The sequence below is a fragment of the Saccostrea echinata genome, unplaced genomic scaffold (assembly GCF_033153115.1).
Source record: "Saccostrea echinata isolate AGI-Se365-2 ecotype Australia unplaced genomic scaffold, CSIRO_AGI_Sech_v1 ptg000009l, whole genome shotgun sequence".
Lineage (NCBI taxonomy): Eukaryota > Metazoa > Mollusca > Bivalvia > Ostreida > Ostreidae > Saccostrea > Saccostrea echinata.
Genome location: NW_026889758.1, coordinates 32,974,591 through 32,993,252, shown reverse-complemented (window position 1 = coordinate 32,993,252; position 18,662 = coordinate 32,974,591). Strand labels below are relative to the sequence as shown.

General features: G+C 33.1%; 1 protein-coding gene across 1 annotated transcript in view; it reads right to left on the bottom strand.

Moving 5' to 3' along the window:
• The window catches only part of LOC133182232 (anoctamin-8-like), a 33,537-nt gene extending 15,219 nt beyond the window's left edge, over positions 1-18,318 (bottom strand). Inside the window, exons 1-6 of the mRNA XM_061316987.1 lie at positions 18,233-18,318; positions 7,835-8,087; positions 5,037-5,272; positions 3,107-3,223; positions 2,566-2,696; positions 2,296-2,457 (exon numbers count right to left, since the gene is read on the bottom strand). Of these exons, the coding sequence (XP_061172971.1) occupies positions 2,296-2,457; positions 2,566-2,696; positions 3,107-3,223; positions 5,037-5,272; positions 7,835-8,087; positions 18,233-18,299 (966 nt within the window). The 5' untranslated portion in view covers positions 18,300-18,318. The remainder of the gene's footprint in view (positions 1-2,295; positions 2,458-2,565; positions 2,697-3,106; positions 3,224-5,036; positions 5,273-7,834; positions 8,088-18,232) is intronic.
• Between the last annotated feature and the right edge of the window lie 344 nt (positions 18,319-18,662).

The window sequence follows — 18,662 nt, the reverse complement described above, 5'->3', positions numbered from 1 at the left end:
AGAGGCAGCCATGCTCATTATAACTACATACTTAGTTAGTTTATTTCATACCCAGGAGCAGAGAAGAAGATTTTCAAAGATTTAATGCATTTTCACTATATAATCAAAAGAGCCCCCCCACTCCCTAACACCAGAACCCCTGACCCAGGGGCCATGAAATTCACAATTTTGGAAGAGGCAGCCATGCTCATCATAACTATGTACTCAGTTAGTATATTTCATACCCAGGAGCAGAGAGGAAGATTTTCAAAGATTTAATGCATTTTCACTATATAATCAATAGAGCCCCCCCCCTCCTAACACCCAAACCCCTGACCCAGGGGCCATGAAAATCACAATTTTGGAAGAGGCAGCCATGCTCATTATAACTACATACTTAGTTAGTTTATTTCATACCCAGGAGCAGAGAAGAAGCTTTTCAAAGAAATAATGCATTTTCACTATATAATAAATAGCCCCCCCCCCTCCTAACACCAGAACCCCTGACCCAGGGACCATGAAATTCACAATTTTGGAAGAGGCAGCCATGCTCATCATAACTATGTACTCAGTTAGTATATTTCATACCCAGGAGCAGAGAGGAAGATTTTCAAAGATTTAATGCATTTTCACTATATAATCAATAGAGCCCCCCCCCCCTCCAATACCAGAACCCCTGACCCAGGGACCATGAAATTCACAATTTTGGAAGAGGCTGCTATGCTCATCATAACTATGTACTTAGTTAGTTTATTTAATACCCAGGAGCAGAGAAGAAGATTTTCAAAGAAATAATGCATTTTCACTATATAATCAGTAGAGCCCCGCCCTAACACCCAAACCCCTGACCCAGGGGCCATGAAAATCACAATTTTGGAAGAGGCAGCCATGCTCATTATAACTACATACTTAGTTAGTTTATTTCATACCCAGGAGCAGAGAAGAAGATTTTCAAAGATTTAATGCATTTTCACTATATAATCAATAGAGCCCCCCCCCACTCCCTAACACCCAAACCCCTGACCCAGGGGCCATGAAAATCACAATTTTGGAAGAGGCTGCCATGCTCATTATAACTACATACTTAGTTAGTTTATTTCATACCCAGGAGCAGAGAAGAAGATTTTCAAAGATTTAATGCATTTTCACTATATAATCAAAAGAGCCCCCCCACTCCCTAACACCAGAACCCCTGACCCAGGGACCATGAAATTCACAATTTTGGAAGAGGCTGCCATGCTCATCATAACTTTGTACTTAGTTAGTTTATTTAATACCCAGGAGCAGAGAAGAAGATTTTCAAAGAAATAATGCATTTTCACTATATAATCAATAGAGCCCTCCTAACACCAGAACCCCTGACCCAGGGGCCATGAAATTCACAATTTTGGAAGAGGCAGCCATGCTCATCATAACTATGTACTCAGTTAGTAAATTTCATACCCAGGAGCAGAGAAGAAGATTTTCAAAGATTTAATGCATTTTCACTATATAATCAATAGAGCCCCACCCCCCAACACCAGAACCCCTGACCCAGGGGCCATGAAATTCACAATTTTGGAAGAGGCAGTCTTGCTCAACATAACTATGTACTTAGTTAGTTTATTTAATACCCAGGAGCAGAGAAGAAGATTTTCAAAGAAATAATGCACTTTCACTATATGATGTATATAGCCCCACCCTAGCACCACAACCCCTGACCCTGGGGCCATGAATTTCACAATTTTGGTAGAGGGCTCATTGCTTATTACAATCATGCCAACAGTTTGACTGCTTGATGTCCAGGAGTAAAGAAGAAGATTTTTAAAGATTGCATTAATTTTGGTGGTTTTGGTCCACCCCTCAGGCCCCAGGGGGGCAGGGACCATGAAATTCACATTTTTTGTTCCCCTTCACCCATAGGTGCTATATGCCAAAATTGGTTGAAATTGGTTGAGTGGTTTTAGAGAAGAAGCTAAAAATGTTCAAATGTTAACGCATGACGCACGACGAACGATGACGGACAAAAACGGATAGCAATAGGTCACCTGAGTGACTCAGGTGACCTAAAAAAGTTACTGAAAGATGATAAATCCATCTGGTATTTCACTGAAAATACACTAATTTTAGCACTTTTTTCCCCAATTCAACCTTAAAATGATCATAATATTTTTTTATTTGTGCAGAAAAATACAAAACATGCAAAAATAAACACTAGAAGGTAAAATGTAAAAACCTGGTTATTACTGACTAATTTGACCAATTAAAGAAACTAAGCATCTTTTTTCTTTGTACAGAGCATCATAAATAAAGAGTTCACTACCATAAGTAACTTACAGTGTACAGGGGCCTGGGGTCCTCCAACATCTCCTTCTGGGAATCCATAGTACCCCAGTTATAAGTCAGCTCACAGCTTTTCCTTTTCCAGAGTTCCAGGTATAGCGTGGCCCAGAGAGCATTGAACAAGGCAAATCCAATAAAAAGTTCATCATCCCACTCCTAAAACACCATTGCATGGTTCATGTATTTATCATAAAAATAAAAGAACTTGTTCATATAAATATGGATAAGGACTGTAAGAACAAGGGAAGCATGGCCTGTCCTTACCTGGTCTGCCTGCCACTGCATGATCCAGATTCCTAGTCCTACAAAAGCAGGCAAACACAGGGCCAGGGTGTAATGTCCAAGGTAGGCAAAGTAGAGAGCTATTTTTACCCCAAAGTAATCCTTTATTTTGTCTAAAACAAAAAGAAAGAAATAAAATCAGCAGGATTACATACCTTTTTGCAAATTAGAAATATGGTAAGAAATGTTGCCTATAAATATTTTTGACAAAATACATGTAATCGTAATCTTAATTTCTTTTTTTTTGCCCCAATATTCAGTTACCTTTTATTTTAGCCTCAAAATTCTGACCTTCACTTTTAAAATACAAAGCATCTCTGCAAATTTCAGAGATTCGAACAAAAATGTAGTCTGACACTTACAAAGAGATAGAGTAACATTTTGACTGAGGGACAGACAAAGCAAATGCCGGAGGCCTATGGCCATAGCAATTTTTTGCAATACATATACATGTATAGGCCAATGGCCATATATTTAAATCACAACAGATGATATATCTAAAAATATAAGATAGAAATATAACCTAAGGGCTGAGGGGAAAAGAATGCCTGCACCCACGTCTTCCTGAGCTCTTTAACAGACTGCTTACAGTGGAGAGGAAACACTTGTGAAATGATTTTTTTGGACTCCAAAATTGGAACTAAAAAAAAAGGAGAGATATACTTTATAACATGAATAATTTTATGAAATTGAGTATAACTTGTCCAATCCAGGTTCTGAATACTTCGGAATTTTGTCCATTTTGTCCCTTGCACTTCTTTAACAAAATTAACAGTACAAAACACAAGTAATCAAAGATTACAGAGCTCAACTCAACAAATGTTATCTTTAATTAAGTAAGGCAAAGTCCCACACTAAAGTAATAATCCACTGGAATGTGGAATAATAATACACTGGAATGAGTCTGCTCCAAAAACTTAAACTTGGTCACTTATCCAGAAAATGTAGATCAGATCCAGCATCCAAAGCAAGCCTGGTAGTGTGCATCCTTAGATGTATCATCCATGCAAGTTTGGTAAATATAGGGCTTAGAGTTACTGTAAACATACTTTTCTCCACGGGGTCACAATTCCGCGGAATCATAATTTCTTTTCAATCCGTGAGTAGAAAATTATGCGGAACTTCTTGGATTGCCTTTGTATATCTTTTATGCACTTTAAGTATTCTGTGACAAATTTTCGCGGAAAACTTGTGACCGTGTACATAGCGGAAATTAGCGGAAAAAAGTACGTCTACAGTACTTGAAAAATGAGACCTGCTCCAAAAACTTTAACCTGCTCCAAAACTTTAAACTGCTCCAAAACTTTAACTTGGTCATTCTTATGCTGAAATTGCAGTATCTGAAACCTTGACTGGTACAATGAAACATTCTAGAAGCTTCATCCATGCATCTCTGATTAATATAGGGCATAGAAGTTCTTGAATAGAAGCCTGCTCCAGAACTTTTACTTTGGATGCCGATGCTGAGGGTATTGTTTTTTGTTTTGAACATATTTTATTGAATGAATCAAAAGAATTGGAAAAAAGTTCTTACAACTTACTGGTTCCTCTCCTGCTGAGGGTATTAAATAAGCTCCCCCCAACTTAGTTGAGGTGAGGTAAAAATACATTAGCTAAAAATAATGATCATACTCAGAAATCTCAAAGAAAGTTAATATATGAGAGTTGATCCAAAAGTTATTTCACAACTGCCATAAATCTTTACAAATCAAAAGCTTTCAATAAACTTACTATACTAATACTTCTGTCTATTTAGACTTTTGCCCTCAAATTTCATTAAGATATATGCAATACTTAATAAAATATTAAAATATGCCGGTACACAACGTTGGGTCTCATCTTTTAACACACGCAAAGATTGTACAGTCAAAACAAGACGGTTTATAACCAAATAGCTGTAAAGATTATTTAAAAGAAGCAGGTGAGAGGTTAAAAAATATGTGGATGAACTGAAACTGAGTGCCGAAATCTAACATCATAACAACGTCGACAACAATCTTGTCATGCGCCAATAGACAAAACCTAACGTTCTGTTTATCGTAATTTTTTTAAAGCATTTTATATACATTAAAACACGCTTATATTGAACATGCTTAAATGAATTAACGCTTACAGAAAAGTGATTTTCATTCCCCATGGCTATAAATTATATTATGAACTTTACTGATATAACAAATTATGTTTATAATGAACAAAAATGCCTGGCACTTCGTTATAAGCGTGTTTTACTGTAATCCAATGAAATTTAAAGGCAAAAATCAAAATAGATTAGCATATTAGTACATTATGTCAAATTTTGTTAATAACATTTGATTATCAAAGATTTTACAGCAGCTGTGCTATTACCTTTGAATCCACCCCCCACAGTTTCACTTAATTTCTCTTAAATATCCAGAATAAGATAATCTGTGTCTCCTCAACACAGAAGAAATGATGTCAAAGCTAGAATTTACCAATAGATTGGCCTTCCACAAATTTCACTTTCCCCAGTTGTTCCCCTTGAATAGCTCTCAGACTATCCAATAGATGGCATATAATGCTCTGTCTCTCCTGACTATTAAGAAAGAGGTTCTCATCCTCAATATTTTTAAAGCACTCTTGCTCTTCAAATGAAAATTCTCTCATTCCACCTCCTAGATCCTCTTTCAGGAGTTTCTGTATTCCCAATTCTTCTGCTCCTTTAAGAAGTCTGAAATAAAAAGTGATTATTTTCTAAACAGATGGAATAAATTCAAAACCTTCCTGACAGTAATATTTGTTAAATGTATTCACTAAATTTGTCCTAACTGTGTAAAGTGTATACATGTATAAGAATTTTTGTCATTTTTTTTTCTTAGTATAAAACTCCTACTATTTAGGCTCATCAAACCTCTGTTCACTTATATAAATTTGTGCTTTAATGCTAATAATTTTTCACAAGAAATTTAATCTATAATTTAAATCAACACAATTTTGGCATACAAGAAAGGAATAATTGTCATCTAACCCAAAAAGAGTTATCTCCCTTATCAGAGGGTCAGTGAACCTTAACAGTAGAGATCTTGTTTTGGACACTGCAGTAAGTATAAAGCTGGCATAGATCTTACAAAGAACAAAACTTGCACAGATATTATGCTTTAGAATCTATGATTCTTTCGATAGTGACTGCATGCATGTGAGTCTTATTTTCTGGAAAAGCAACCAGCTTAAAATTTCTGAATTTCAATAATTCTCATTGGCCAAGTACCAGTAGGTTTAGAGACTGACACTTTTTTAAATGACTGTTGAGTTAAATCCTGGAGTACGTACAACTATTACTCTTAACCATGTTAACAGAGGCCTAGCTGACTTGTTTTATTATAAGCAACTGTACAAAGATACAATCTTTTGCTACAAAAAAAAGTTATGAGAGGAAATCATTTGTTGTAATATTCATATAGGCAATAATAAGAAAATTCAGTCTTGCACTTTCCCTCATAATTGCAACATAAAACAGCTTTAGCAGTTGCTTAACTTCAAATATGCATCACCTTAAAATTTTTGTCTAGGAGGAGAAAATTCCCTTTTCTCCTTTTATCAGAAGCACATGATGATCACTGCCAGATGTCATGGAATGAATTGCTCTTTGGCCACAGTTCTTATAATGCTATAAATATCAGTAGTTGTATATCGCAACATTCCACACAGTACTGTGTCATATATCATATCATACAGAATTCTACAGGTCAATTACTAAAACAACAAACTCTTCATCACCCAGTGGCTATTTACCACCAGGAGTTAATCCTTACTTTTTGTGTTGATTAAGAATATGTCTATTTCAACCATTTGAAATCTGTTTTTTTGTTTTGTTTTGTTTTGTTTTGTTTTTTTAAATAAGTATAAGCTTTACAAAATATTTTAGCAAATGTAAGTATATTCAATATAACATCTGAAAAGATACATCTTAAAACTTCATATTAAGAATAAAAAAACATCTCTAACCCTGCAGCTGGTTATATTTTAAATAAATTTCTATATTATCATAATTATGAATTTTAAGTGGTTTCTGTTATTCTAAAATATTTATAACACTGGGTATAATCTCAAAGATGCATATCTCTTCATTGATTTGTAAGGCTAGATATTTAACATATTTCTAGAAGACACTTAAGTGTATACATCTACCCACTATTCACATTGTTTACAAACTTAAAATTTATGGCTAATTAACCACTTATAAAAACAAAGGAATGAGATGTCGAAAATTGAAAATATCTTAATAAAAAAAACAATTCAATTCTGACTTAATTTTTGGATGGAATGTTTTAATCATTGAATGTGTATAAAACAATTTGTACTAGATATATTTTTCTTTGGAAAATTCTGTTGGTAAAAATCATTCTTCAAAAGAGTAAAAGGCCCATGGGTAGCATGTGTTCTCAGGTAAATGACCAACTCAGCCCTGCATGGGACTGAAACTCAACTTTAACTCAGGAATAACACGAAAAAAATTGAACATTTTTGTTCTTTATCTAATGGCATGATGCTGGTCTCCTAAATGCTCAGGATTAAACATTTTTTTAAAAAATATAATGCATTTTTTAATGCGATTTCTAATGCAGTGTCAGATCTTTTCCTCACTGGTCTTAAAAAATTGAGATGAACTTCAAGGAATTTTTAGCCCAGAGAGCTGACAGATCTGCAGCTGTATATTATATCAACTTAGTCTGATACTTGAGCTTGTGTCTTGGGGACCAAATTTTACAATTTAAGTTTGATAAAATTGTCTACATTCATACAGTTTGCTTGCTAAATGTCTGAGAATGAGAAAGATTTTCAAATGTATAATGAATTTTCCATACATGACAAACTTTAAGTCTTATCCTAGGGCCTAAACTAAACTAAAAACTACAGGTACTGTGAGTACTGAGCTCAAAATGGTACACCCTGCTCCCATAGGAGTATAATGGAAAAGTCCCATTTTTTGCTATTGGAAACCTCATATATAATCTAATCAGAACACAGAGTAGGAGGTGCACAATAATACTTTGTAATAAAGATTCTGTGTAAGTCTCATTAAATTTTATTCAGTGGTATAGGCGGAATTAAGGATAAGAGATGGGTATCCCAAAGTGTTATGGATGTATAGACAGAAGGACATAGGATGGAAGGATGGACACCTTATCACTATATAGGTATAAAAAAAAAATTATTGATGAGTGAAGAATTGTAAACTGAGTGAATCTTGCTGCTGAGATTTACACACAAGATGAGTGATACAAAGCCTCACCCTTCATAAGAAGCTGTCAGATGAAACATGGACCCTTTGGTGTTGCTATGGTGACGGACATGGATGATGAGATGGGGGGACCTGGCTCTGAGGCGGTCCAGTAGCCACATGAGGGTGCTGGTTTCTGTATCTGCTGGGAAGGTGACCAGTACATCACAGTCCTGTGTTGGGATGGGGTTACGGAGAATATTACTGGATGCCACTAGACGACTTGTAGGAACATGTATTAACTTCTTACCAAATAACCGTGAACCTAAGGGTAACAAACAAAAGAATACAATTTATAATTAATTCGCAATATTTTATGAGAGATCTTATGGCATAAGCAATAAGATTAGTAAAAAATGGCACATGAGCTATGATAAATAAATGATCCATAATAGTGCTTTCTAATACATGTATACAACTTTTTCGAACTCTTTAAAATGATGCATAATTTTTTTTTTTGTACTTGTCAGTGTGTTGTATGGTGTGACATGATCTCTATCACTTCTTATGAACTTGTGGTGGTTTTTTGCAGATCAATATATGTCCCATGTGTCATGATAAATGGGATAACTGATGGTTTGTAAAGGATATACATATTGATTGGGAGTCCGCATCCCTTACAGCAGCTATATAAAAATTCATATATTACAAGGGCTTGGAAATGTGGCTTACATAAATTCATAACAACCACTGGTAAATACCTCTCCACAAGGAAAGCTAATTATGATGAATATAGAAGGTGGTCGTTGAATATTATTTAAAATTTATCATATCAATTGAAATGTTTGCATCATGGAAGAATGTGATGATAGTGACACATCAGTCAAATTAAAACACATAGAAAATTTACATTAAAAAGAGCAATTCATTAACAGTCATATTAATTATTAAATAAAAGGAAAAACATTAACATTAACACTTTCTTTCAAATTTATAAGCATTTTAAAAATCTGATGATTTCTAATCTATAGCTACGCTATGTCACTATTGTGTCTTCAGTGTACCTCCTAACTAACTTACCATGGTAATTAAACAATTAACATATTCTTCATCAGTATCTTAGCCACATTTACTTACTGGATTCGTTATTAGTTCCCATATCCACTGATTAAAAAGTACTTTGTATACAAGCACCTTTGTAAATTATAGTCCACACCTACTCAAATACTCCATACTAGTGCACTGTTAGTCACTTGACTAAACAGGTACATATACATCTGTTGAACATACCTCCAATGTAATTACACAAAACTAACAGTTAAATCCATAAGAGAGATTGAATATAAAACATCAATTATTCTTCACATTTGGTGATATAATATCAAAACACATTCATAGGTCCTCATATACTGGCCAGTACACAAGAACAGAAGCCTTGTCCATCTAATGCAGATTTGACATGATTCCTTAGGCCTATCATCTGATTAATTAACTCAATAGCGCATTGTAAATGTTACAGCAAAAATGATAACCATAGTCACAGCAGGCTTCTTCTTACTGGCCTGATAATTACATGCTTCAGGCATGTACTTCCCATATTCCTAAAAATGAAGTTAATGTTATACAATTTAATTTGCAGTTCCTATAGCAGATAAATGCCATTCATGTAGTTAGCAGCTTGTACCTTGAAAAGGATTAATTATAGACACAAAGCCACTACCAAAGTATTAAAAAGAAATGCTGCACTTGGGCATGCATTACACCCAGCCACTCCACTTAATTCAAAAGAGATTTCACAAAGCACTAAACTCAACGGCAAAGGTATAAGACTGGCAGATTTTGTTTTGTGGGGAGGGGGGGGGTCATCTTTGTAAATGAACTATTAGGGAATTGCCACTTTATCAATAATCACAGAGGAATTATATGTTTAAACCTACTTGGTTTAATGCAAAAGAATTCATGTCTAAAGGCCATCATTAAAAAAAATGTTTGCTTGGCCTCTCCCTACTCAGGATAAACAAATTAGGTAGGTGGGTAGAGGGAAGTTTTTTTTTTATTCAAAAACACTTGCGAATATAAAGATAAAATAGTGCTTAATAGCTGATAGGGCTGGGATGATACAGCTTTTTCTATATCGATACTATCACGATATTTGAGCCACGATACGATATGTATCACGACATGTTGAATTGCATGGTTATAAATTTTTTTTTGTTGTGAAAAGAACGAAACATATTTCTTCACAAATAAAAATAATTTATTCAAAGAAGTTGTATATCTGTTGTAAAACAAAATCATTTTACCCAAGTGGTATTAATTATTATTTATTTCATATTTATATTTAGCATATATATTTATTTTATATATTTAACCCAAAATGTTAAGAAAACTGAGAAAAACATAAGTCAGAATTTTTTTGCGATATTTCGATATTTCATCATACATATCGATATGCCTATCATCCTCACATTGAATCGATATTATCGATATCTCGATATATATCGTCCCAGCCCTAATAGGTGAGAAGTGAATTTAAAAAAAATAATTGTTTATCAGAGGTTAAAAAAAGTTTTGAGTCTGGCTGTTTTTAGTCAAATAAACATTTTTTTAAAGATGGCCTATAAATGCAAGGCAGAATATTTTAATGCAATATATTTAATCCGGAGAGGGCAAATAAACATTTTTTTAAAGATGGCCTATAAATGCAAGGCAGAATATTTTAATGCAATATATTTAATGTTTTTAAAATGGCTTCCTTTTTTCATCTGCCACACATTTCTCATAATACAAATACTTAAGCCTTTATGAATCCTCTAATTATTTGTCAAATAATGATATTTTCCCGCGTTTCGATAGTATAGCGGGAAAATGTTGTATTAATGACAAGATGTTTATACACATGTAGTGTGGATTGGTCAGAGAGTGACCAATAGAAATTGATTTTGATGTGTAATAGAGAACTGGTTTTAAAGGTTGGTCACTTCTAGCCGCCGATTTAAGCAAGCAACATCAAAGTTTTCATAATTTGTAGATATAAGAAAATTTTTTTATCAGGTATACATGTAGGTTGTGAGGTCCGTCGCAACTATTTTTGCATCCAGCGGCACTTGGCAATGGACACAGGTTTCTAGAGTTTTTAAAATTATTTTATCTCTAGTTTTTCCTGGCCGGCCCTGATGCTTTTCAAAATTTTCAAATTGTATAATTATAATATATGCAGCAGTTTTTGCAAATTTGATGGTTTTATTTCGTCGTACAATGTACTGTATGTATATATTGATTTATTGTTTTGTGGAGACTGTCAATAAAATACAGCGTCCAGCGCACGCTCAGCTGGCTGTCATGCATAGCATGTTGTTGTTTTTCATGTTGGTATAAAAGTAATGGAGTGAATACTGCAGCTTTTCTAGTCTTTGTAAGTGTACTCTTTTACACTTCTAAATGAGATAAAATCATTCACACCAAGTAAAACAGACAGTAAAATAGTTTTTATCAATAGAATGGTCTTGAAGTTTTATATAATGCCATCATTTCAATATTAAGGAGGACAAACTGTAAAGATTATAGCTTACATTTCCAATACTTATCCCTAACTAAATGCCCTGGACAGATAACAATTCATCTTCTAAATAATTCATGACAATTAAAATTTTGAAAAAATGGGAAGAAATTTTATCCTTGACTTGACAATAAGAAATAAAATCAATCATAGAATTGCAATCATTTCACAGGAAGGCAAAGAGAGTATTTATTGGTACCTATAAATATTAACCAGGAGTCTCTGACAAGACTGTAGTTCTACTAGTTTGTACTTATAAGAAAGGAAAAGTAGCACTTGGACTTGAAACTTTGCAACAGCAATAAAGAGAGTAATGATCCTTGGTTTAGTCTCTTTTTGTGGCAAGATTTATTGCAATCAGATTAAAACTGTAGGAAGAATAACCTTTAAAAAGATTTTACAGAAATTTTGATTTTAATAACCATGGCAACATCATTCATCAAAATAAAAAAAAACTGATAAAGACAATTATGTATCTCAGTGTAGTCTATATGCATGCCAAGTTACATTGAAATTGTAAAAAAAAAAAACTACAGCCTTAACAGTCACAAGTATAACACTACAATGGGTCCATAGAAGTATAAAATATAACAAATTTATTACTTATATTTACATTTCTGACTGATTTATTACAAATAGTAAGGTACTAAAGTTTTAAACCCATAAATGAATTATTTCTTTTTTCAAAACTCAATGGTATAACTTGAATGTGTTGAACACGTCGATCACTTATGACGTCACTATGAAATTACATAGATCGCTTATGACTAAACAATCAATTTATGGTCACATGGCCAGCGTGTTTTACACAGGTGTAAAAATGCCTTGTTCAAACAGTGTTATATAAGGGAAAACATTTGCAAATGTAAATATTAGCAAATCATAATACTTGCCAGTGCTAATACACTCCCATTTGTCACTTACAACATGTAGACTAAGAACAATAGTGATTGAGCTCATATAGTAAACCAATCACATTTCACATCACATTAGCCTCTCTTGATCTTTGCAGAACATTTAATATACACAGATAAGGTATTTTTGTCTCATTTTCTTTAAATATCTACTATTTACAAGTCTATCTGATCACTGAAAACTATGAAAGTACTTTTTGTAATATACAATAAAAATTCTTGTATAATTGTTTTATTCGATTGACCTATCAATTACATTAATTTATTTAAAGTGAGTAATTATCATAGGTAAAGTATGGAGATAACGAACAGTAATCAGGTTCAAAAGTCCGTTGAAAGAATATGAATCGGGAGCAGAGCAAACACATACCTCTAAAAAATATCAGAGTTGGGATCAAGTGCCAAGGAGGAGTAAGCATCCCCTGTGGACCAGTCAGATCCGCCATGTGCTCATTATCACGATCAGGTAAACAGAAAAATCTGTCGAAATTCAGTGTTTAAATAATGGCCTAACAATTAGTATAAAAAATGTCAGTCAGCATTCGACTTAATGGTAGATTGTATTTGCTGACGAGATCATTGTATTGATCATAAAACTTGCAAAATGATGACTATAAACTAGACTGTTAATATCCTTGTTTCATCAACTTGTTTGTCAGTAGCTTGCCTCGTTTTATAAATTGTTCATACGTGAGCATGCTCTTGTGTATTGAATTAACTGGGAGACATAAATCCCAAATGCAGGTGATAAGGGTATGTTGCTACATAAGTAAGGGAAGCTGATGATAGAAAAGTTGAAGTCATCATGTTCATCATAAAGTTTTGCTGTTAGGCTACCATTAATGTCTTTTTGTAGTGAAATATCAAAATATGAAACATATGTATCAGACTCTGTGGTATCTTTTATTTCAAGTTCACTGGGATATATCGAGTTGACATTTGAATGAAAGTAACTACAGTACAATTCGTTTATTATCATAGTTTATTTGTCAGGCCAAAACTTTATAATAAGCGACTTTTATAATAACCATAGTCGGCTGAAATTCATGTCGGACGGTTGACGATACGACGTTTGTGTAAATTATTGGATGTATTATACATCTTGCGTTACATATAATTTCGATTTTTTAGGTTTATTTGAAATACAAGTTAACTGACATATCATTTCACAACATTTACTTACTGTTTCAACTTTTTATTATAAATAAATTCACTTAAATAAAGCTTAATACTCTTCAAACTCAATCGTCTAGATCCCTTGGCATCCATCTTGTTTATTTTGATCTACTTTCGTTTTCAATTTATGGTCAATTCAAATTACCAATGTTTCGTTTCTTTTTTTTTCTTTTTTTTTTTTTTATATGGTCACATATTAAATAAATTAACACAGCAACAAAGCATGCATTCAAATTGTTTCTTTTATTCATCCAAAGTAGACATAAAAAAATTACCTATTTACACTTAATGTTGCCGTATAATTAAAATTAATTGATACACTGATGAGCATATGCATTCAAAGCCGCTTGGACAGACTGGTGAAAGAGTTACTTTCACTTAATTATTTCTTAATTAATCGGGTAGTTTTGTAAATGTAATTAACTATGAACATTGATCCAGACACCAAGCGTAAGAAAGCTTGGGTTAATATTGACACTAAATTTAGTTTCAACACATTTGGTAAAACGTATTTATTACGAACGTACAATTCATGATTAACATAAGAAGAAAATAAGTTATGAAAAAAAGAGTTCGTGTTATCCTGTCATGTACTTCATGAAATAAACAGACTCCCTGTCAATCGCTCAGGTAAGTGCACTGAAGTGTGACTAATCTCCCCAGTCTTTCACTATCGGCAAATTTCAAAGTGAAAATCAAGCCATTGTGTATAGACAAGCGACAGTGCATGAACCACAGGTGTAGATAGGTGTTATCTTTTGTTTTGGTGATTGTCCCAAGAGTGAAAAGGTGTGAAAAAAATATTACGGACGGAAATTTTCTATGATAGTAAGCGAAGTGTATACTTTTACCTATGATAATAACAGAAGAAATTTATAATGAATTATTAAGAAATGGTTTTGTGTTTCAGATATCTATGATAAAAAAAGAAGTATGATATAAAACCGGTATGATAAAAAACGAATTGTACTGTATTGTTAATTGATAAACCTCGTCATATATCTACATGTCGAGTTGAAGGCCATAGCAAGTGTCTTCTTCTTCTCATGTATAAATTTTTGTATAAATTCTTATTCATATGAATACAAAAATAGGTCTGCTAATAACTGGGCGCAATTGGTACCCATGAAAATACCGACAGATTGTAAATAACAACGAGAAATATCTCCGTAGAATAGAAATTTTCTTACAAGATCAACAGAGCCCTGCTTAGCACCAGAACATTTGACCCAGTAGTCCAGAATTTCACAAATTCAGTAAAAACACCCTTGCTCATTACATCTTTGTACTCTGATTGCCTCCTAGATGCCAAAAGCAAAAAAGATTTTCAAAGAAATATACTCTTTTCTCACAAGAACAATCAATAGAGCCCTGTCCTAACACCAGAATTCCTTATGAAGGGGCCAGAAATTTCACAATTTTGGAAGAGTTACCCTTGCTCATCATAACCATACACTTACTTTGTCTGCTTAATACACAGGGGTAGAAAAGAAAATGTCTGAAAAATTCATAAATTTTTACTATATGATCAATAAAGCCCTGCCCTTATACCAGAACCCCTGACCCAGGGGCCAAGTTTCACAATTTTGGAAGAGACACCCTAGTTTATCATAACCATGCACCTAGTAAGTATGCTAAAGAGACAGGGGCAGAGAAGAACATTTTCAAAGGAATAATGAATTTTCACTATATAATAGGGATGTCAATTTTGTCAATAATTCATATTCGAATATTCATTGAAAGTATTCGAATACATTCGAATATTCGATAAAATAAATAAAATCTGTTTTATTTTAAATATGCATCATCCTACTTTCATGAAAGGTTTAGCATAGGTATACTTATATTGGAAGTAAAATTGTACGCAGACTTTTGTAGGTGTACAATAAAATTCCATTTGATATTTGTCAATATTTGAAATAAATAATTGATTTAAATGTAGAAAGGTATAATTTTAACAAATGAAACGTGTATATATAGTAGTTCCAACTGAGGAACCAGTCGTCTTACCAAAGGCAAGATAGTCGTAATGATATACTGTTCAGATTTCAACACGTGTAATAAATTACAATTACTGCCTAATAAGAGATATGATTATAATCTTTGATACAATGTTTTTAAAATATAATCAAATATTTCCATAGACAATTTTCCCAGGTAATTAACTAATTTACCGATAATGAACATAAAACGCAGGATTTTGTACAACCCGAGATAATCAAGTAATTTACACATTCATTCTGAAATTGAGCCCTTTACAATATTAATTGCAGACTAATTCTATATCGGATATTCATTTAATGATCAATTAAATTTGTTTAGATAAGTATGTATACTCTTCACTTTTTAGACATTCGAAGAAGGTTTTCATTTTGTTGTCCTCTATTCTAGATCTGATCGTATTTAACTTATGAAAACTATGAAAGTATGTTTTGTATTATACATTAAGCATTATTGTACAATTCATTAACACCTTACTCAAAACAAAATATTTGTGTACATGTAATTTAGTAGATCTATAAAATAAGAAAGTAGTGAAAGAAATCAGGTGATTGAAATTGATAGTAAATTAAACAGGGATAATTCCAGCACTGTTCTTACCAGAATTTATTAATCACAGTACTTTTTTTTATGAAACCTGAAAAACAACGAATATTCTAATTTTAAATTCATATTCAAATATCAACTCATCGAATGAATATTCGAATGTTTGAATATTCTTTGCCATCCCTACTATATAATCAATAGATCCCTGCCCTAACACCTGAACCCAGCCTAACCCTCCAGCAATTTTGGAAGAGGTACCATTGTTCATCATAACCATGCTCTTAGTTTGTTTGCAAAATACACAAGGGCATAAGGGATTTTCAAAGAATTTATGCATTGGTATCTAAAGAAATTGGATTTTTCTAAAAATGTATTTATTTTTGTACTCTTATGGAGTACAAATGTCAACTCTTTAAAAAAAAATATGTCAATAACCTTGAACCCATAGGCACTCCCCAGCTTAAATTTGTAAATAAAAATATTTTAATATATATTTAATATATATTAAAAAATATTGATTTGCATATTAATTAATTTATTCTTCCAGACCTACCAAATACATAAAATATCAAAACGAGCATTGATCTGTGCAAATACACATTTTACCGCGATTAATCTGATAAAAAGATATTTACGTTATGTAATTTACATTATCAGTATAATTCATATATGGTTCCTTTCTTGCAAATATCACGTTGGGACAATACCGAACCATGCAGAAAACATTGGTTTTTTCAAGAAAGCATCTTAACATCACCAACTTCTGATGTAGATCTGATGTAGGAAGCACCACCAGAAAACTTAAATTATATGTGTTACCTTTAACAACTTTCAAATATTTTTTTATTGAATTGTCCAGGATTTTTTTGGTGTGAATTCAACTGATTTTACAACATGTACCAGTACTTTGATTTATCAGGGCTCGACATTAACTTTTTTTCTTACTTGTCCATTCGGACAAGTGACCAAGACATTTACTTGTCCGAACTTCAACTTCACTTGTCCGAAAATTTTTCAATAAAGATCTAATAATGTCAACTTGAAAACTAAAATAAAGTCCATTACACATGACATGTGCTTGATTGATTCGTGATGTCATTGATATTTACAACAAACACATAAAACCAAATTTTATCTAGGCTTTCTGTCCTGACAACATAAATGTCCACAAGTGAACCAAACTTCCTTTTAAAAGTTCGTAAGTTCCATGCCTTTTCAGTAGTGTGCAATTAGTGAACTTCAATCCCGAATCAATGTGAACTCAATTAGTAGCAATTCCTATCGGGATCGAAGTCCGGATTTTATGTACAGCTTCCGTCTTGAAACTACCGGTTATCTTACACAGTCGTTCTTATTATTATATAGAGACTCCTTTACATTAAAATGCACTTGCAATATTCACTTGTCCGTAATTTTTTTTCACTGGTACCGGGCAAGCGGACAAGCGTTAATGTCGAGCCCTGTTTATTTGTAGCAATATCTCACACATAAATCTCTATTCCTTTGTTACTTAATGAAGCAAAACATTCGTAACATAAATTAAAGAAAAAAAAATAACATAAATTAAATCTATTTTAATTACTTATTGTCTTTATATAACAATTTTTTTATGGGGTCATTTCCACTTGAAGGCAATAATGCAAATTACGAAGACAAACACACTACCTATATTTCTATTGCTTAATTGTCATCTTGCCTGGTTAAAATCTGATATTTTGTAAAATGATTCTTTGATGCTTTGTTAGTTTAAAAATGCTGACTTCCCTCCCAAATAATGACTTTATTTTTTCATGAAGATTAGAATGTGGACGGATTGTGTGAAAATAGGCAATTTGTATGTTCTACATATCGGTCATGGCATTAATTGGTAAAATGTAACAGTCAGGATGCTGCATTTAAATTAATCCCTCCCTACCTTAAAAAAAATTAAAAAGAGAAATTGTTGTCACAAGCTTGTTAGATAAATCATTTTATAAATGCGGTTTGCAGCTCCCACTCTGATGTTATTCCTTTTATTAATCGAGTAACGAATGTCCAGCTCATTTCTTTACATAACAATATATTTTAAAATAACTATAACCATAATGCAAATCTGGATCGGGCTGCCACTCCTGATTAACATTTACTAGTATCCCGAAAACTATAAATAATATTGGGATAGAATAATACACACTACCAGATTACGTTAAAATCGACATCCATAAGCAGGTTCAATATATTGCTATAAAGACTGTCAACTTTAAACTAAATAAAAATGGGTTGTGTACAACTCACGAAATTTATTTTTTAATTTCGAAAATCCTTTCCTTGGCTCTGACGAGCGACACTCCTCCATTTTCATCTGTTACAGCGTCCATGAAACTCATCATTGTCTACCATTTTGGACAAACAAGTCACATGATCTATTGACACTCGGCACACCTCGGCCGATTCGTACCTCATCCAACGATGTTTGATGAAGGTGAGGGAATCAGCCGAGGTTTGCCGAATGGATCTATTGACAGATGGCGGGAAATCTAAACAAACACGGTCTGATAAAATTGAAAACAGCAAAAAGAAAGATAACTCTTATCCGATAAATATTATTTTGGTCCAACTGACCTTTCCTAATAAAATTTTATTGTGTTACCTGATCTTGTGTAGGCGTAGTCATAGGAGGGAGGGATGACTTGTGCCCCCTAACTTTTGCTCATGGGGGTTCAGA